The sequence below is a fragment of the Oncorhynchus kisutch genome, linkage group LG7, assembly GCF_002021735.2.
Source record: "Oncorhynchus kisutch isolate 150728-3 linkage group LG7, Okis_V2, whole genome shotgun sequence".
Classification (NCBI taxonomy): Eukaryota; Metazoa; Chordata; class Actinopteri; order Salmoniformes; family Salmonidae; genus Oncorhynchus; species Oncorhynchus kisutch.
In genome coordinates, this window is record NC_034180.2 from 22602385 (window position 1) to 22624413 (window position 22029).

General features: G+C 42.2%; 2 protein-coding genes across 7 annotated transcripts in view; both read right to left on the bottom strand.

Moving 5' to 3' along the window:
• The window catches only part of fbxo34 (F-box protein 34), a 45903-nt gene extending 40494 nt beyond the window's left edge, over nucleotides 1-5409 (bottom strand). The window contains exon 1 of one of the 2 annotated variants that reach the window (XM_020487720.2): nucleotides 5103-5409. The gene's annotated coding sequence lies outside the window, so the exon portion shown is untranslated. Of the gene's footprint in view, nucleotides 1-4837; nucleotides 4936-5102 lie in introns of those variants that run through there. The other variant, XM_020487721.2, reaches the window with a different exon arrangement.
• Nucleotides 5410-7318: 1909 nt separating this feature from the next.
• Nucleotides 7319-21793, bottom strand: lgals3b (lectin, galactoside binding soluble 3b). 5 transcript variants are annotated; one of them, XM_031828684.1, is made up of 7 exons: nucleotides 21400-21793; nucleotides 19996-20252; nucleotides 9867-9877; nucleotides 9383-9724; nucleotides 9096-9184; nucleotides 8043-8211; nucleotides 7319-7775 (listed from the first exon to the last, which is right to left on the bottom strand). In XM_031828684.1, the coding sequence occupies exons 2-7, from the start codon at nucleotides 20015-20017 to the stop codon at nucleotides 7617-7619; spliced, it is 792 nt and encodes a 263-aa protein (XP_031684544.1). In that variant the 5' UTR covers nucleotides 20018-20252; nucleotides 21400-21793; the 3' UTR covers nucleotides 7319-7616. The 5 variants fall into 5 exon arrangements, with proteins under 5 accessions (XP_031684544.1, XP_031684545.1, XP_020342678.1 ...); XM_031828685.1 differs by lacking the exon at nucleotides 21400-21793 and adding an exon at nucleotides 20681-20849; XM_020487089.2 differs by lacking the exon at nucleotides 19996-20252.
• Between the last annotated feature and the right edge of the window lie 236 nt (nucleotides 21794-22029).

The window sequence follows — 22029 nt, forward strand, 5'->3', positions numbered from 1 at the left end:
CGCTGCAGCAGAGAGGAGAGAGAGACAACAGGTGCTAGTCACACAGTCACTCGCTGTCTTTTCTCTCAATTTTTTTTTAACAGCGCAGCAAGTCTGAGCCCGATCAAATACACTTTGGTCGGACTCCCTCTAGTCATTTTGTCTTAATTATTTCATAATACGGTGCACTTAAAGCGGCAGACAAGCTCAGTGCATATAGGTGATTTTATTAAAACAGAGTGTATATGTCAAATAAATATTTGGGCGAAAGAACAGATTACTCTCGGTTGACTCGGTTGATTTTTTTTGTTGTTGTCAGGGACAGACCTAATAAACGTTGACACTGTATATTACAGGAGTTTTATGATATTGAAATGTGAAGTGCACATTTGGACTCACGGGTGTTTGGCTTGCTTGTATGACAAAGCAGTATTTAATATAATTCTCAATGTCTCCATCTTTCAAAATACATTGAGTCATCTTTATTTACAGCCTTTCCGTCACTCAGACTAAACATTTGCAAAGTTGCCCAATTAGCGGGAAGGATGGGGGCAACTTCTTGTCGCTTGCGGTGCTCAAGTTCAGAAGTCAGTCAGTCAAAACCAATACTGCGCTGTGAACCAGAGAATTTGAGCTCTGACATGTACAGCATGTTACTGTAGAGCCACTGCGTTTCAATTTAGGCACTTGTTAGTGTCCAACTCTGCCATTTTCAGCCCGTATAAGGGTATGAGTGTAAAGAGTTAAATTAAAGTATCCAAATGTGTTATTTGTTCACTCAAGTGCCCTTTATCTAATATTAGTTTTTGGCTGGAGATCTGATAACATTCAGTGTCAAAAAAAATAATGCAAAAAGAAAATCTGAAAGGGAGCAATTACTTTTTCACGGCACTGTAAGTTCAGCAATTGGACTCTTCTCTCCTGGAGGAAGCTTTGAATTGGTCAGTATAGCCTACAGTATGAAAAGAGTGCAATCTTCTTGCATCTCACATCTGCCTGTAGTTATTGGACTGCCTGCTGGACTCATGAGTTGAAGCAAAATGCTGTCATATCCAGGAGTGTCATGCACTCCACCCCTCCTGACAACTGACTGCACCGGTCCATAACCTATAATAGATGGAAGGGACTTCATGCACACCCACTGGAGAATTGAAGACAACTTTACCCAGAGAGCTACAAGTGTCATTGTGTGGTTACTGGTTTGACAGCCAAATCCTTAGACCGACCATAGATGTATAATACCATAATAGTTCTGGTTAGACAGCTGAAGTTGTACTCTACACAACTTATTTTGATTTGCTAGGTAAAGTCGTAGGCGTTTATAAGCACATCAATGTGATAATTACAGCAGAAAATGCTTTGTATGTAACAAACACACCCATTGATTGTTTGACAATAAGCACATTGACACTCAAACTGGGCGATGTTTGTGCAATGTCCACATGTAGCCTACACCTGTAGGGAGATTAGTAGTTCTGGGATTTATCACGTGGAAAATATCTAATAGGAGACATAACCTAGCCAGTTAGCTATAGAATATTGCTTTGTAGGACAGCTGACTGAAGACAGGGCATTCAACTTGCAGTTACTGTTTCGACGGTAAAATGTTAACATTTCAGACACTGGTTCTTGCAATTTTGGCATAACTGGGATTTCAAAGAAATCCTCTAGTTAGGCTAGCCGGCTGCAGCTATGCACAAGCTATACTAGCTAGCTGCTGTCAGCTTGGCTATATACAGGTCAGCGCAGGCTTTAGCCAACACATTGAACTGAATTAAATTTACCATCTTGATATGGTGAGTCAGGACAGAAGAAGTCCTAAACTTCTCTACAAAAGGCTAGGCTAGCTTTGCTTACCTCACTGTTACTACTCATAACTGTACTGCCCTTGGTTTGTTGTGATTGAATGGCAAAGACACACTCACATCAAACCACACCCCCAAGACAACTCACGTTTGGCTTCAGTCATGGCCGCAAGCACTTAATGAGCAAGAAAAAAAACAAGGCCAAACCATTAAGGTCAGCGTTCCTTTAAAGCATAAATCATTGCGCATTTGCACACATTTGGGCCTAACATGTGAGATGATTGATGTTGGACAGTTAGGCTAATGGGTTCTTCTGATGGGTTGACTGACTAAAAGGCCAAACAGACTGCCGATGAACGGTTAAAAGCAGCGGGTGGCTGTCCTATCACCTCTGACCACAGAACAGCGGCCCTCATTTTCTGTTAATTTCCCAACTATTCTACATGTTGAATTGCCACCGTTGGTCGACACCCAGCAGGTGATCTACTGCGCAAAGCTGAAGATTGTTATTGTGTCTTTTTCCGAATGTTTTACAGTAGTTGAGGTTATGGAGTTGCTGTACAATATTGAAATCGATGGAGACAACATCCACCCTGAAACATCTGCTTCAATTCCCTGGAAGTGCCAAAGCCTTCTCTGGCTGTACAATTAACCACTGAACAACTCGCTCAATAATCAGGCACTAAGCCTACATCCTCATCCCAAACCACAACCGACAGAATGAAGAATTAAATCATAAACAGTTACAAGTCACAGACAGTAGCATGAGAATAGGTAGAAATAGGAAGATTTCAGCATCATTGTACAACAACAATCTGTCACAAGAACTCACTGCGACTTTGTTCAAGAAAATGCTTTTTGCCAATTGGCTTATTGGACTATATTATCCAACCCATTTTGAGTACTGCACTGTAGGAAAATCTTGTAACTACACTCTGTACAAATTAGCAAAACACTGCTGTGACACTGAACATCCCACATGGCAAAAACATACCCTTTAAAACCTCTGACAATTGACTTGTTAAATCACAGTCCAGGCCTAAGTACAAAGTTTGTGCTAAAAGCGTATTTGCAGGACAAACAAGTGTATAGGACTAATCATGTGTAACATAACCTTTAGCACTTCACAACAAGCAGCTGTTTACTTCTTCAAAAGATTGTCATTTTAAGACTCACAGTTTAAATGGGAAGTGATGCACTTTAAAGCACAACCGTTATCAAAAGTTCTTCACTCCTATTAAAGATGGACATTTCCAAGTAAAAGGACCCATATGAGCACAAACATGTGAAGTTCATAAGAACATGTCAAATTGGGTGTCAAATGAAAGCTAAAAGTATATTTGAGAAATGAAAGCATGCATTTTTCTACCATTTCCCATCCTAAAAATGTGAAATAAGCAAAGGCTTTGATTTCTGGTCAAACACATAGAAAGGGGGTCTTAGACAGCTACCAGAAAAAGTGTTAAATGTATTAGAAATTGATCAAACACACTAATGTTGAAGTAATAACTAATATCAACACTTATATTTGGTTTGGGATAAATTATTTGCCTTTATGTTTAAGGGGGGAAAAAGAAACACTGCCTTACATAAATTGCATGGACTGTGTGCAATAGTGTTTAATATGAGTTTAATGACTACCTCATCTCTGCACCCCACACAAACAATTATCTGTAAGGTCCCTCAGTGAAATTCAAACTACAACAAAAAAATTGTTAGACCTCTCATTCGTGTCAAAACTCTGAGCAAGCATATACGACATGGGCAACATGTATTATTTAGAAGATTCGCAAGTTTAGTTATTAATGAGTTGCATAGACCTCTGTGTTTTCACAAACATTGCGCAGGGCTGCGATGCGCGGAAGTTGGTGGCAGAACAAGGGGAGTTATAGAACGCTAAAATGGTTTTGAGTGCATTTCACACTACTTTTGGATTATAATTGGATTTCAAGGCTTGTATGAATGTCATGCTTAATATAATGTTTGTTTCATCATCGCAAATCAACTGCACTACCAGTAAAATGGCTCTTTGGCTAGCGTTTGCTACAGCCTATATCAATGCGCGTTAGCATTCTAGCTAACAATTGCTGCATCCAAAATAGTTATTTTGCAAAGATCACAACCAACTATAATCTTAGCGACTGTTAAAAGCAAGAATCAAAACATAATTGTAAGCGTATGAGAACCCCAAAAAGTGATTTTGTTTAATAGTAATAACGTACATCTAGGCTGTGTTGAATGGGCGCAGATGGCAATCTTACTGCAGCCAAGCGTCGTCCGCATCTGTGCGTGACGTTAGTACTGGAAAAGGGTATACTCATCCTCAAATCGAGTTGCATGTTTGCAAATCGCATTGAATGTCTTCAAATGTCAAGTTACAACTTTGCTACCGTTCAATTTTTCCACACAATGATACAAGTTTGCGAAATGACACACTTGCAAATAATGATACAATACAAGCGTGGTTATCGACATACCATTCTAAAGTAGGCAAATTTGTATGTTATCCCATTGATTAGTATTACCCATGTCAATAAATTAATAACTTAGGAAATGAGCTGTTTGGCTATTTAGCAACACCGCGACAACAGCAAATTAAGATATTTTCACACATTGCCACATTCATGTTTACAAAACGACGTGTTACCATCGTTCGCATTGGCTAATACATGTTTGAGCTTGTTGTACTGCCTGTGCCGAAACTTACTAACGTTAGCTAGCTAGCTGTTAGCTTGCTAACGTATTGCCAAAACAAGGTGGAAGTTACCAAGGTGATTGATATATAGCTAACTAGTTAATGATAGCTATAAATTAGTTCGTTAAATTTAAGCAAAACGAGATGTCAACGTTTATAACGGTTGCTCCAATTGAAAAAGGCCTTTTGCACCAATGTACAGCAACACAACATCACAGCCAAGCCTTGAATCAAGGGTGTAGCAGTTAACTACCTATGCCATGGTGAGAAACTAATGGTAATGCCTATTCCGTAAAAAACAAGTCCATAACGTTAGCTAGTTAACGTTGTGTGGACAAATATTTAGCTAACCAATTACCTAAAGTGAAATGCAGAGCAGTCTTCCACGCCACCAACCTTGACTAGTAAGTAACGAACGTGAGCATTGTTAATAGCTAGCTAACGTTAGCTACACAAATTCTAATTTAGCGAGGCAACTTGACGAGATATCTTAGCTAGTGACGCGCACAGCAATGTGTCAACTCAGTTGAACAATATTAGCTAGATTTTTTTTTATTAATCCATGTAGTTAGCTACCTATTCTAGCCATAGTTAAGAGTACCAAAGCAAAGGTTCAAGCTGACCTGCTGCGAAAACTCGGAAATGAAAGGTCTCCAATCCCCTTGCTAGGAGCACTTGGGGGGCAAAGCAGCGCCGTCTTCACGGTTCAGCAGAATCCTTACAAGAAATTTTAACCGTATCCATACGGTCTTAATAACTATGAAATAAATTAGTCAAATCGTTCTCCTTTCGGCCGTATTGGTGCGAACGTCGTTAATCACAGTTACTGGATAGCTAGCCAGTCACTACTACAAAACTACTGGTGGAGGACGTCCACGCAGCGTTCTGACGTGCTTGGCTTGCTTATTCAACGCGTCCGCAAAACCCTCATGCGCGCGCAAAAAGATCAGAGAACATACGGAACTTCATGCATAAGCAAATTAGACACAATTATACTTATCCATTGAAAACACATGGTGAGTCAGCACTTTTTGGTTGCACCTCGAACTCACGTTGGTTGATCGTCCTACTACACTTCTTTCCATTGAACATGCAGTAATCTTTCATGAAAAGTTGAACAAATATTGATCACTTTTATAGGTCATTTACATTTTGGGAATAGGCCTAGGCCACCTTGAGGAAACAAATTCGACAATTAGACTTTTAAAATAGATTAGTTGAGCCAAAATTATAGTTTCTGAAATCCATATCAAGCCATTCCATAAAGCAGGTGCAAAAACGATAAGAGCAATTTAAAGTTCCAACCTTTATGAAGTTCACAGCAGTTTACACATGGGCATAAGAGTCATTTAATAAATCATCTGTTTTCAGTTTCCATCGAGACTGTCCATAGTTTCCATCATGAAAAATGTATCAGTGACCTGACTTCAGGATACTAAGGTGTCCCTTAATGGCACCCTAGTCTCTTTATAGTGCACTACTTTTGACAAGGGCCAATAGGACTCTGAAGTCCAAAAGTAGTGCACTAATATAGGGAACTGGGTTCCATTTAGGATGTATTACTTGTGGCAGCTTCCTCTGGTAGCCTACTGTAGAGAGGAATGCCATCAGTCAATGTTTTGTTTCCCCTCCAGTAGCTTTGATCAATCTTTATACTCATTATAGAATCATATACCGGAGGCAAGGTGCCATCTTATCTTAAAAGACATACAAGCTTTGAACTCGAGACTAGCTTCCTGTGAGGGTAACCCATTTTCATTGTGTGTAGCCTAGCCATACAGATCAGTGTGCCTGCGAGTACCTTTGTCAATGAAGCATTTTTTAAATGTGTGTGTATCTCAAGTGTACATCAACTTAAGGTACCATGGAGCTGTGTATTATTGTACACGTCATACTGTAAACATTTGCTCCACATCAGACTGGCCACACCCTCTCCTTGAGATATGAGCCACTCAGTTGCAGTTAGTGCTGCTATGACTGCCTTCACAGTCAATGCACCTATTTGCCCCTGTCTACTTGACACTGTCAGTTTTTGGGGGTGGGTGGGGGGGGGGGGGGTAGTAGTTAGATGTGGTCTGGCTGGTAGATTATGGACAAGAGCCAGAGGCATGCCGGGAACAGTGGCAGGGCAAAGTCCCTATGATGTGTCATGTATAAATGCATCTTGCCAGTCTCGTCTTAAGAGATCTTAACAGCACAAGGGGTGGAGGGCAGCAAGGGCTGTAATGTCTGAACACAAATTAAAAGCCATTGTGAGAGTTTCAGGAGTGTTTTACAAGTTATGCCACATTGTGACAACACATCACTAAACATGAGAAACACTAGTGATAGACACCAGCAGAAGCACTCCGTAGTCTGTAAATAGAGAACTGAAATAAATTCATCAAAGCAGAAATGTCAGTGGTGTAAATAGCATATTTTGTTTAGTGGCTAGTGAAAAGATTCAGTGTTGATTTAGTCAACATGCTCCTTCTGTAAAGTCAGTGCTTCACATGAGATGATCATCAACAATATTGCTCAAAGACCCTTTTTTCCAAGTAAACATTAAGTGCTGAAAATAAATCACCACTCATGGAGAAACTATAGAAATCCTACATGACCAACAAGCAAAGTCTAGAAACTTGCTCATGTTTGCAGGGTTAAGGATTTGACTGACAGTGCATCATTGACTAATGTAAAGTAATAGCCTAGGTGTTTAAGTTCCACTGTGTACAGGTAGGCTACAATTCGTTTTTACCCAGCCTATCCAAATACTAGACTTCTTGTGGTTCTCAAACATTTACATATCAACTCTGCCACCTAGTGGGATGCATTATACAATCACTCAAGACAACTCATGTATTGTCTTTACATGGAGAAAAATCTGCCAACACCACATTTATTGCATACAGTCTATACATTACCAGCTTACACAAATTACTTGAAGACCAACGTATGAATTTCACTTATCAAAATATATTTTAACAGAACAGACCGGCCTAGTACAGAATGTGACAGTCCTAGTGGCTTAATTAAAGCTGGAGTCAAGCTACTGTACTTTTCTGTTTATAGACAATTAAGGGAAGTCTTTGGAATCATAAATAACTTGAGGCTAGGCCATGCTAGTCATTCTATTTCTATGGCTGGAACCAAACCTGCTAGATAAAGTCATTGATCTCCACAGACGTGAGGGTGACGTCATTGTAGATACCCAGGTGTTTGATTGAGTCGAGGTCACGGATGCGGTGTTTGAACTCCAGGAGGTGAGAGCTATTCACTGCCACCCTGAACTCATTGTTAGTGCACATGATTTTCATCTGGAAAAACACAGGACCACAAACTCATTATGCAAAATCAAAGACTGTGGATATGAAATTAATGTCACTGTACTGATCATACAACATTCATAAATAAACCTAAAATGACAACTGAAAAAAAATCTAATTAATATAGGGGTGTCCAAGTCTGTCCAAAATGGCACCCTATTCCCTATATAGTGCACAACTAATTTTCAATGACCCTGACCATCATAGTTTCAGAACTGATTGGTTGACATGAAGTGAACAGGAATGTAGATCCCTCACCTCAAAGGGCTGGCCCTGAGTGAAGGGGAAGTGGTTGTGTCCTCTCTCCTCTTTGCCCCATTTATTGCCAATCAGACTGTTCCTCACAATAATTTTCTTGCCATGGTCATCAAAGCGAGGGTTAATGTGCATGGCAATGTCATTCCCTTTGGTCAGGTTCAATGTGAACCTAAAAGGAGATAGTAACATTACATTAGTCAAGATTATCCTGACATTTACATTCAAATAAGAGCATGGTAGCTTATGTGCCAGTCTGTGCTATAATGTCAAACAATTTAGTTTGGCTTGACAATGACCAACGGAGTTTAGCGCTCAATCAGATCTGTGACCAGGCAAATAACATGAAGTGAGGATTTTGTGATAGACAAATGCGTTTAACTAGTGTCTAAGTCAGACAACAGCATTATGTTTTATGAGGAATGCATGTTGTGCAAGCCATCTCATCAGCACTCAGATGTTTCCATGGTGATGTATGGGCTCCGAGACTGTGGCCATAGTTAGTGCTCTTGACTTCAGTGATTTGTGGTAGGTATTATCTGGCATTGAATTCATATAATTTGTTCATACCTCACCCACTGTCATTACATGACTGAAAATGCAATCAGTTGAGAACTATAAATAATGTGTCAAGATGCTCTGTTGGGATTAGGCTACTGTCTGCCAACCTTGATTATCTATGCAAATCCTCCCATTAGTCTCTTTTTACATCACGATACTTATGAGTCACATTCTGACAAAAAAAAAAAAAAGATCAACCGTATTTGATCCTTAGCTTGAGAGTAGCCTGGTTCCAAATTGGTTTGTGCCATCATTTTAACCCCTTGTCATGCCAGACATGTTTGATATGACAAGATTACACCGACAGACTGGTACCCAGGCTACAGTAGAAGAGGTTTGCAGGCAACATGTCAAGGTGGTATGCCAATCAAGTACCTATAATTGGCTACATGACTGAGATAGTAGTAACATTCAGAATCATAATGTGGAAATGACTGCAATGGAGATGTTCACAAGTCACCTAAATTATAACTATATTTTGACGTGAAAACTGACATTTTGGCATTGTGGTTAATTGTCCCGATAATGGTGATGACCATCTCGTCATAGCATCCGTTTGGCAGGTTCTGAACATATGGCACTTTCTGTTGGGGAAATAAAATGGGTCCGTTAAGAAAAATAAACAATAAAAACTGCCGTTTTATTCAGACAGGCTTACACAAATATCAGAGTAGAGGTCTTGATCGCTGTCTGCCATAACAATAATGAACCATAAGAACCTTGTTCTTTGTTTTTCAAAATCATCATAACCAATATCTTCAGGATTAAATGTCTTCCTTTACCAGTGAATGATGTTGAGGAGCAGTAGGTTGGCTAGGCTGCCCTGGCCATGTTGTCTGGCTGGGCGGTCCTCCCCCTGGTTGTCCAGGACAGGTTGGCTGGCTGGGCTGTACTCCACCTCCATATTGTTGCCCCGGCCATGAGGGTTGGGAAGGGTTTGGTTGTTGTCCAGGCCACATGGGGGTGGGCTGGCCTGGTTGCTGCTGACCAGGCCAAGCCGGTTGAACACCAGGCTGTCCTGGCCATGTTGGTTGGTTGGGTTGTCCACCAGGCCACACGCCCCCGCCACCCTGCTGGTTGTTCTGGCCTGGACAGCCCGGTCCACCACCCAGAGCATCTGACAGCTACAGGGGAGCAAGGGGAAGAAGGGGGATGAGAGGATTGTGATGTGCACACATTTAATGTTTCAAGATGCCTCCCTGATTTATTTAAGATGCATGGATATTCCTGCACTAAACAAATGACAGAATTAAGAAAACTACTTACATTCATTTTATCTGAAAAAGAGGGTGAGAAATGTGAATTGTATGTTTCAAATACTGCAACCGCAGGTCCTGAGAGAAAGTACACTTAAATGTTAGTTTACATTAAACTTTAGCCTTAAACTTTGTCCACCACCCAACTTAATCTTTGGAACCATACCAGTCTTCTCACATAGCTATGACAGATACACTGTGTACAAAAGATTTGCATGATAAACTGACTAGGTGAAAGCTATGATCTTTATTGTTGTCACCGGTTAAAGTCACTTCCGTGTAAATGAAGGGGAGGAGACAGGCTAAATGAGGATAAGTCATGAGACAAGGATTATACATCTATAAAAAATTATATGGGGGTTTGGAAATGCAGACAATTACATTGATAGAAGCCACAATCTGCTATATTAAAGCTGCTTCACTCAACAACAAAAAAAAGATTGCCCTCTGAATGGCAAACAAACAAATGGGCAAGAAAATATTTGAATGGGGTACAGTAGCTGCCAGGCACACCAGTTTGAGTGTCAAGCACTACAACGCTGCTGGGTTTTTCCACACTCAGTTTCCCATGTATCAATGTTCCACCACCCAAAGGACACCCAGCCAACTTGACAACTGTGGGAAGCATCCCTGTGGAACACTTGCAACTCCTTGTAGAGTCCATACCCCCAACAAATTGAGGCTGTTCTAAGGGCAAAAGCTGTGCAACTATTAGGAAGGCATTCATAATGTTTTGTGCACTGTGTATACATTACTGATAAGAGTACCGCTTTCTGTACAGCATTGTAAGAATGCGGTCATGTCAGACCATATCAAAACGGGGACAAGCTAGGGTTGCTAAATTCCAGTAACTTCCCCCAATTTCTCTTTTTTCCCCACCACTTCAGAAATCCTGGTTGGAAGACTCCTGGAATTATATCAATAAGCATGACATCTGGGAAGTCACCAACCAAGACTTCTCAAACCATGGATTTTTAGGAAGGTTACCAGCATTTTGCAACCCAAGACCCATCCTATCCTCGCCCCACACATGTCAGACCAGACCTACTTTGAGTCTGGAAATCTGGTTACCCAGACTATTCGCATTACAGTAAGGCTTGTAAGTAAGCCTCACTGTAAGGTCTACACCAGTTGTATTCAGCACATGTGACAAATACAATTTTATTTGAAATGAGGTGCCATGAGCAGACAAAGCCATAACATTAAAGCCAACACACATTACATTAATTTCAAAAGTAAACCAGCCAAGGTATTCATGTCAATATACATTTCAAGATTAGCCTACTTTCTGGATTCTGCGTGTACAGCGTAGCCTAACAATTACGATGAGGATGAGAGAAGGGAAGTCTCAACTCTACTTAGAGTCCTAACAGGCTGTCACCATTACACAATCAGACTGAAAACAGTGTGAAGACAAGAACTGCAATAGAAAAACATGCACATGAAACAGAGCAACAGGATGTTGACAGATTAACAATCATTCAGTCAGAACTGCTAAGAGTTTAGTGGAATGTTCAGTGCCTCATGGAAAGTTAGGGATGACAACACATGAACGGCAAGTGTCTGTTAAAACCTCTAACCACCATTTTTTATACCATTTCGCATTGCCACTGATTAAAAAAAGGTAGACTCAGCATTATGACATATGTGCAAAGAAAATAGCATAGTGGGTCAAGTGCCACATCAACATTGAACCATGAGGCTAAATTTCTCAGCCATTTTGGTCCCGTACCTACCACTCTAAACAGTGCTTTCCAAACTCAGTCCTCAGGAGAAATCAGTATATCAATGCTGATGAATATCTCCATGCTAGAGTACAAGGAACTGACATATGAACACTGAATTCCTAGACCTACCTGTTGTGCTTTGATGTCACCGCGCTGCTCCCTTCATATGGCAGACATATACTAGAATTGGAGAGGCTGTGTGTCAGGGCGTATTTATACAGGTTTTCCCCCCAAGGCCTTTATTTCCCTAATCCCTATATGGGAGATCACACCCTAATGCAGGGTTCCCCAAATGGCGGCCCGCGCGCCGTATTTGGACCGTGGGTGATTTTATGAGGCCCCACAAGTTCTGTGCAAAAAAAACATGTTTTATTTCTATTGCTGTATATAAAAGACTGTAAAAACACCAGCAAATCAGCTCCAAGTGATTTTAATTTTCGAAATCTGTTCCAAAGTATTCCCACGCATAATATAGAGATATATGTGAACGTATACAAATGTAAGCAAGGTTAGAAATTGTTATGTTTTAGTCAAATATTATATCTGTTTGGGCTTCTTGTGGCCAATTTGCAGTCTACAAATAATTTGTAGTTAAGTTCTGACCCCGACCATCCTCTCAAGAAAAAAATAGTCCAGAGGCTGAAACTAGTTGATGATCCCTGCCCTACGAAGCAACTTTCCCACCTGCATGAAAAGTATGTACAACATGACACAGGTTTGCATGTGTTGATTTGAGAATTATGTTTTTATAGTACAAGTTGTACTGTACAACTATCAAATAATGGTAATGTGAGATTCTTACAGTTATCTGTTCACTTTTTAGTTATGAGGGAAACGTTTCCATGGAAAGTTTTTGTGTGTACACATGTTTTACACCTCTGGGAGGGTCTGTTTGCAGACAGCCCCAACCACAAAAGTCCAATGCATACAGTAGGTGGGGGAAAATACAGTCAGTTTCTATGGATTGTGGGTGTGGGTGCAGGAATGTTGTCAAGCAGACTTTTCTAATGTCTCCCTTGTTTGTAGAAGTCAAACAACAACCCACTCTGAGTGACAGATCTGTTCTGTGTTTACCATGGATACAGGGTGAGGTTTGTTAGCATTGTGATATATAGAATATTTATGTTTGTTACTAGGTGTGACGTTTATACCCATCTACAGCTAATCCCTTACCATTATCAAGGCATCACCAACGAACAACAGCAGGCCTGTGAGAATGGGCAGGTTTAATTCAAACCAATCCTCAACATCATAAACCGAATTAATAGAACATAAGGGAACAAAGATGGAACAAGAACCAGGATTTGTCTGACATTCTGTTCCCCCTTCACATATTACTTTTAAGAATGAGCCCAGTGTTGAATTAAACGCTGTATGATGCAGGACCCCAACCCTGCAGCATCCATGCTATTCTTCTCAGTGTAGGAGTGGCAGGCAAAACTAACATCTACTGTACCCACACATAAGCATATTCTTTGAAGCTTTAAATGAATACCCACTGATCTGATAGGAGTTTCAAAAAGTCACCTTTCATACACAGACCAAAATCCCGCTAATTTAACATGCCTGCATTTTGATACCAGCTTTTTCGTATATCTGAAAGTCATGATTGCTGCATTTTCAGACCCTGTAACCGAAACAGGTTTCAGGTCTGTGGGAATAGTTCTCAGCTTTTTTGCAGGTAAATTCATTAACACTTCCATTGTTTAACACCTCACTAATTTGAACTGCACACAGCCCCCATGGTTTAACACCACCACCCACCTCTCTCAATTTGCCAGTCAACCACTGATATGTATAAAAGGGGTCTACTTGCAATAAGTGGTAAATAAGAGGCTGTTTGAAAGGGGGTCATATAAACATATATATTTTTCTGCAGGTAACATACTTCTGTCTGAAATGGGTAAAAGAATCTCACACTGTCCCTACACTGGCTTCCTGTCAAGGCAAGGGCTGATTTCAAGGTTTTACTGCTAACCTACAAAGCATTACATGGGCTTGCTCCTACCCATCTCTCTGATTTGGTCCTGCCGTACATACCTACACGTATGCTACGGTCACAAGACGCAGGCCTCCTAATTGTCCCTAGAATTTCTAAGCAAACAGCTGGAGGCAGGGCTTTCTCCTATAGAGCTCAATTTTTATGGAACGGTCTGCCTACCCATGTGAGAGACGCAAACTCGGTCTCAACCTTTAAGTCTTTACTGAAGACTCAGTTCTTCAGTGGGTCATATGATTGAGTGTAGTCTGGCCCAGGAGTGTGAAGGTGAAAGGAAAGGCTCTGGAGCAACGAACCGCCCTTGCTGTCTCTGCCTGGCCGGTTCCCCTCTTTCCACTGGGATTCTCTGCCTCTAACCCTATTACAGGGGCTGAGTCACTGGCTTACTAGGGCTCTTTCATACCGTCCCTAGGAGGGGTGCGTCACTTGAGTCACTGATGTGATCTTCCTGTCTGGGTTGGCGCCCCCCCTTTGGGTTGTGCCGTGGCGGAGATCTTTGTGGGCTATACTCGGCCTTGTCTCAGGATGGTAAGTTGGTGGTTGAAGATATCCCTCTAGTGGTGTGGGGGCTGTGCTTTGGCAAAGTGGGTGGGGTTATATCCTTCCTATTTGGCCCTGTCCGGGGGTGTCATCAGATGGGGCCACAGTGTCTTCTGACCCCTCCTGTCTCAGCCTCCAGTATTTATGCTGCAGTAGTTTGTGTCGGGGGGCTAGGGTCAGTTTGTTATATCTGGAGTACTTCTCCTGTCCTATCCGGTGTCATGTGTGAATTTAAGTATGCTCTCTCTAATTCTCTCTTTCTTTCTCTCTCTCGGAGGACCTGAGCCCTAGGACCATGCCTCAGGACAACCTGACATGACGACTCCTTGCTGTCCCCAGTCCACCTGGCCGTGCTGCTGCTCCAGTTTCAACTGTTCTGCCTGTGATTATTATCATTTGACCATGCTGGTCATTTATGAACATTTGAACATCTTGGCCATGTTATGTTATAATCTCCACCCGGCACAGCCAGAAGAGGACTGGCCACCCCACATAGGCTGGATCCTCTCTAGGTTTCAGCCTTTCTAGGGAGTTTTGCCTAGCCACCGTGCTTCTACACCTGCATTGCTTGCAGTTTGGGGTATTAGGCTGGGTTTCTGTACAGCACTTTGAGATATCAGCTGATGTACGAAGGGCTATATAAACACATTTGATTTGATTTAATTCATTCATACAGTTGTTTGCTATTTCGCATCCTCTCCAGCACATAGAGTTCAAGTTAAGTCTAAGTTCAGTCTGAAGTCCATTTTGGCAAGGGCTTTCTGCCTGCTGTGGGTTAGGTCTATAAACCTTGTCAATTATTTGAAGAGACACCCTTGTTCATTAGTCCATACTTGTATGAAAGAACATCAGGCACTATTTAAATCAAAATATATTTCCTTTAAAAAAGGTAGACAGTTTACATTAATAAAACACATTGTACCAGACATTAATTTTTTTGCAAACATTGTCTATATTTCACTTCATTCTGTCACACAAACAGAAAATCTGTAGGTGATGGAAGATAAATGACAAGTATGAACATTACAAGGGCACAAGGCAAGACCCAGGTGCAGACACAGGAGGCAGATGAGGTCAGTGCAAGCAGAATGGTCAGACAGGCGGGAATGGAGTCCAGAACACAGGCAACGGTCAAAACCGGGAGGACTAGTGAAGAGAAAAAGGCGTACAGGGGAAAAACCACACTGGTTGACTTGACAAACATACAAGACAAACTGGCACAGAGAGACAGGAAACACAGGGATAAATACACTGGGGAAAATAAGCGCCACCTGGAGGGGGTGGAGACAATCACAAGGACAGGTGAAACAGATCAGGGTGTGACAGACCGTCAACCATAATGACTGACAACTGCTGTTCAATAACTGCACTAATAAAGTGTCCAAAATATCAAATGTGATGCCCTTTATCCCTAAAATATACTTACTGACCTGGACACTTAACAGAAATACAATTTACATCCGTGCCCTAAGACAGAGAACATTTCTGTTGCAGACAGGTTACATTTCAGAAAGATCAAGTTTGTCAGTGTTCTTGCACTGAGCCTGGCATTATGAGGGTGCATGAGGAGGCCTCCATGACTAAACTCTCTCTCCACTGGGGCACTGGTGACAGGCACAGCCAAACCGGTCATTGCTACCTGCTTGAGCCTTGGAAAGTCTTTTGCATGGATTCTCCAAAAATCCAAGCTACCAAATTCATTTTCATCAGAAGATACTTGAATGTAGCGAATAATCTCTGCTCTGACATGACTTTGTCTCCTTTCTTCTTGCTGATCTTGTTGCGGTAGCCAGAGAACATTCTGGAGGGTTTGGCAGGTGGTTGTTCTTCTTCACCACTACTGTTCTCCTTAACTTTCAGTGCCTCAGCCAAACAAGGTCTGATTTTTTAATTTTTTTTTATGATGTATATGATCAAGTATATAACAGTATACATTCTACATTTTAAAAAAAAGTGACATAGAAAATGTTGCATGTTGCAATGCATTGTACCTACCAATCAAACTCTCCTTAAATTCAGCTTTATCTTCATGTGGTATGAGGACATAATGATCAAGCCAGAACAGGCAGAAAGACGGGTCCAGCAGCACAGCCATTATGTATTACATTGTCACCAAATGGAGGTTTTGTTGCCTGTCATCCGAGTGCTCAGTTCTGACATTCACAAACAGCCCCTGGAATCAGCGTCTGAGTGACCGCTGCAGTGCTTTTACTAGACTGACTAGGTGACGACTTGTGCCCAGTATACTTTGCAGATGATAGTTGAGTGACAGTACACAAGGAAGGGCAGCACTGAGGGTCACCACTTTCTCCCCCTGAGTAAGGTTGGAGGCCTGGTCAAAAGGGTCCAAAATGTCCACTAGCTCCAATAGCTGTCTCCATACCCTTGGTGATAAGCAGAGCTCCTTGTGTCCTTGGGCCTCAAGTAGAGTATTGAATCTTTGTTGATTCAGATTGGTGACGGCTTTAACAAGCCGGAGGATGGAATTCCAGCTGGTCGACACAGCAGCAGGGATACTACGATTGGCTCCGAACTCAGCTTCAAATGCTTCTTTCAGACCACAGGTAGTATGTAGTAAGCTGCAAAGTTTAGTTACCTTAGCCATCACACTGTTTATGATTTTTGTTTCCTTTAGTCCATCTCTAATCGCCAGTTGTAATGAACGGGGCAAAGCACTGCTGCCTGCAGTTGGTTTGGATAGCTTCAGCAATATACTCTTCACAATTCTTCCCATAGGCTGGGGTTATCCACATCATCATTCATTGCTTGCTTTGGGGAAACAAACTGTGAAGGCCTTTTTCATATTTACAGCATTATCACATATGATAATCTAATTTATGTTTTATGCCAAAATTATCACATTACTTCAAATGTAGCACTGATCCTTTCCCCAGTGTGTGACCCTGTGAATCTCTCTCTCTTCCATGGCCATTACTCCCATGAAGCCCCTCATGGTGCTGTCAGTCCATATATCTAGTGACAGACACTGATTCTGTCTTCTCTAGGGCACTTTTGATTGTAGCCTCTTTGTTCAGTCTTAAGTCATGCAGGCGCCACTGCCATGAAATTCCTAAAGTGAGGGTTGTCCACGAAGGACATAGGCAGGTTGCAGGAAATGATCAGGTCTTGGAGTATAGCCTCTTATGGTCTTCTGCATGGGGTGGCCCTGGCTGTAAACATGGACACCTGTGGTGGTCAAGAATGAGTTAATGCTGCTCTGTCCTTCTGTCCCTGCACTGGCCACCTTTGCTTAGCAGAATTCAGTGAACCTGCAGATGAACAACATGGATAGTTGTTGCTGACTTGAGTTGGAAGTACAAGGACACAAATTGAGGTCAGGGCTTTGTGATGGCCACTCCAATACCTTGACCTTGTTGTCCTTAAGCCATTTTGCCACAACTTTAGAAGTATGCTTGGGGTCATTGTCCATTTGGAAGACCCATTTGCGACCAAGCTTTAACTTCCTGACTGATCTCTTGAGATGTTGCTTCCATATATCCACATCATTTTCCCCTCCTCATGATGCCATCTATTTTGTGAAGTGCACCAGTCCCTCCTGCAGCAAAGCACCCCCACAACATGATGCTGCCACCCTGGTGCTTCACAGTTGGGATGGTGTTCTTCGGTTGCAAGCATCCCCCTTTTTCCTCCAAACATAACAATGGTCATTATGGCCAAACAGTTCTATTTTTGTTTCATTAGACCAGAGGACATTTATCCAAAAAGTACAATCTTTGTCCCCATGCGCAGTTGAAAACTGTAGTCTGGCTTTTTTATGGTTGTTTTGGAGCAGTGGCTTCTTCCTTGCTGAGTGGCCTTTCAGGTTATGTCGATATGGGACTCGTTTGACTGTGGATATAGATACTTTTGTACCAGTTTCCTCCAGCATCTTCACAAGCTCCTTTGCTGCTGTACTGGGATTGATTTGCACTTTTCGCACCAAAGTACGTTAATCTCTAGGAGACAGAACGCGTCTCCTTCCTAAACTGTATGACGGCTGCGTGATCCCATGGTGTTTATGCTTGCGTACTATTGTTTGTACAGATGAACGTGGTACCTTCAGGCGTTTGAAAATTGCTCCCAAGGATGAACCAGACCTGTGGAGGTCTACAATTTGTTTTCTGAGGTCTCGGCTGATTTCTTTTGATTTCCCCATGATGTCAAGCAAAGAGGCACTGAGTTTGAAGGTAGGCCTTGAAATACATCCACAGGTACACCTCCAATTGACTCAAATAAAGTAAATTAGCCTTTCAGAAGCTTCTAAAGCCATGACAATTTTCTGGAATTGTCCAAGCTGTTTAAAAGGCACAGTCAACTTAGTGCATGTAAACTTCTGACCCACTGGAATTGTGATACAGTGAATTATAAGTTAAATAATCTGTCTGTAAACAAATTGTTGGAAATATTTGTGTCATGCACAAAGTAAATGTCTTAACCGACTTGCCAAAACTATAGTTTGTTAACAAGAAATTTGTGGAATGGTTGAAAAACTAGTTTTAATGACTCCAACCTAAGTGTATGTAAACTTCCGACTTCAACTGTTCATGCCTCATCTCATAACGTTAGTTTTCGCAACACTGGTCAAAGCGTCCTTTCATATGATGGACAAGAGTGCAGACACGGCACCCCTATCATGAGGTAGCACCAATCCTTTGTCCTGAATGCTATGTTGTACTCAATCATGTCACTAGCCACATAGTCTTCATTCGTGAAATGTGCGGGCTGCACAGAGGCAGCAGTGAAGTCAAGCCTCTTCACCTGCACCAATCTCACCCAAGCCTGAAAAGTTGAGCTCTGGAAATCGAAACACTGTGTCCATACGATTTGGAGCAACCACCACACACAAAAAAGTAAAAAATTTTAGCTTGTTAATAACTGAAAGCTAAAGTTATCTGCTCTCTGACATAAGATTCCCGTAGATTCCCACAGGGCACTAGTCAGATGTCTACCTTCTCGTACATCATAGGCACAATTATTTTTTACTGCATTTCGGAGGGCGCAAACCTCTTCAGAAACAACTTCTTTTTTCAACATAGTGGCCAGAAAAAATGTAATAAGTATTTTGCCTTTTTAATAATTCCACCTAGACTAGTCCAATAACCTATTGTAATGAAACAGCAGGGAGCAGGTCTCGAACCCTCAACCTTCTAGCCTGAGGTCCGGCACGCTATCGACTGTGCAGCAAAAGCATGCTCGTGCGGCAGAGTCAATTTCCACACTTATAAACCCAGGGTCTTTACACTACTTGCTCCTTTCAAAGAGCGCTTCTTCGCGCTAGCTTGCGTCTCTACGTCTTACAAGTTGGACAGTCACTGGGTGGGACCCTGCAGCATTCTGGAGAGGGTAGGGGAGGTTGTTTCCCAGGTGCAGCGTCCTCCCAGGGGGAGAAAGGTGGCACTGCACCGGGACAGTTTAGCCCCATACAGAGGGACCTCTTCTCCCCAAACCCCAGGGACCCCCATAATTCCCCTCTCTGGCAATGACATTCTCCAGGCACCCACCCCCAGGTGCCGCAGACAAGGCTCCAGACAGCCCACTCCCCCTGTCTCCCTACCTGTGTCACCGCGTGGTCCGCCGGAGCCACGGACTGTATTCCCCATTCCCGCTTCCTTGTCCCCCCATATCCCTTCCTTCATCCCCTGGGTCCCATAGGGGCAGCCCCCTTCCACGGATGGAGCCCCCTGTTTCACATCTGGACACTCTGCGACCATCACAGCCGCGCAGGCAAAGGAGACCTCCGGGTCGCATCAGAGACTTTGTTTGTTCCCTCAGGGATGAGGGACTTTGTGGTGGGGGGGGGGGGGCTGTGTAGCAACCCGCACAGACAACTGTGTGTTATGTGTTAGGCTATTAGTGGGTTGTGTTGTACTTACCAGTGTTCGCGGTGTCCGACATGCCAATCAACCTGCTATCTGCCAATCACGGGAATGCCTGGAATGTTCTGATGCTGGGCATCCTGGCGGTTGGCGGAGTGGCGTGGAGGGGGGTTGGGCAGGGGGATGGAGCATTGGAAGTTATGACCAGATTTAGCCATTGTTCTCTCTCTTACATCTGGGCTCCAAGAGAAGGTCCCGGTTGGTTTGTGGGGTATCCTTCATTTATTTGGCGTGGGCTACGGCCAAACAGTAGCCTGTGTAAGGTTGGGTTAATAAACCGTCAATTCGTAAACTCAAACCTTAAAAAACGTAATAGTTGTTCTTTATGTTTACTAAGATGCTTCACTGGGTCAACAGTCAATGTGAAACCATGTCCACTTAAAAAATAAACAGACATTTCCAACATTCTTGTTTTGGACAAGTTAGTTGCCAGACACTGTCATAATTATATAATTTAAGGAATATTATTTAAATATGACATGATTTCACATACTATGATAAACGATAGCTAACTTTTTCTTGTCTTAACAAAGTTAACTTAAGATAAACGATAGCTTAACTTTTGCTTGCGTTGTAATGTTCCGATCTATATAGCAATAGCATACACAATGTCCGCTCAATCAAATAAGGACAAAGTGCAAATATGAGTAAGCACTATCCTCCCATTGAAATAGATACGTACTTGTCTGCATACTTTTTGCGGAACGCAGTCGTTCTAGAACGCTTTTCAGCCCTCTGTACTAAGCTACTTTCTCTGTGTTACAACGCCGCCTGTTACATGTTATCTGACAGAATGCACAACAAAAACTTATCCCACTACTGACTTGCACTGTTCACGAGTCTCAAGTCAATTGATCACGAGTCTAAGTCAAGTCGCAAGTCATTATCTTTGCGACTTAAGTGCGACTTGAGTCTGAGTGTCAGACTCGAGTTTCCATCTCTGGCGTTGTGCTCCTACTTTAGCAGTAATTTCCACAAGGTAGGCTACTCATACTGTAGCTAGGTGCACACACACACGCATACGTGCAGGAACACACATGCACGTATCTCACTCACTCTCACACACACACACACACACACAATCATCACACACACACACACACACACACAATCATAACAGTGTTATGCTTTGATGGCTGATATGATTGTAAGGATACCCACACACCGACTATCCAATGACCTGTCTGGGACTTATTTCTTCCTTACCCCAGTCACATTTTCTCTGGCAAACTCTTCAATTACACACCCTAGAAATAACTGTCATATGATTCAGATAAAACCAAATTCAATAAAAGGTTGATTTACCCAGAATGGTTTAAGAACCCACAACATTTCTGGGAATGTAACCAGTGTTGAGCCAGAGCTACCAATAGCCTAGGTCCTGCACCTTTTTTTACTTACCTCATTTTGCAGGTTTTACATTAATGTCCTCATCTGCTTGCATGCGCGTTCCCTATCAAGGTGTTTTGGTTCTTCCCTTGTGCACTACGCTTTTCAGCGCGCGTACCATACCACAGGTCAATATAGTCTACCAGTCAACTGTCTACACATAGTGACAATAGTGCAGGGTTTCCAATAGCCGGCAAGTGCATACAGTGCTTTCGGAAGGTATTCAGGCATGTAATGGGTGCGTGTTGGTGGCAGGGAAGTCGGGCGCAGGAGAACGAACTTGGTATAAACGGAGTCGTTTAATAAATGCTCACAAAACTCCGAAAACCAAAATATACAAAATAATAAAAGTGGGTCCAAAACCCGTCGCAACCTAGGACATAACTTGCACATAACACTCAATCACCGACAAAGACATGAGGGGAAACAGAAAGTTAAATACACAACATGTAATTGATGGGATTGGAACCAGGTGTGAAGGAAGACAAGACAAAACCAATGGAAAATGAGAGGGACCGACCGACTTCGGCGGAAGTCGTGACAAGGCCCCTTGACGTTTTCCACATTTTGTTACATTACAGCCTTATTCTAAAATTGATTAAATCGTTTTTTACCCTGATCAATCTACACACATTACCCCAT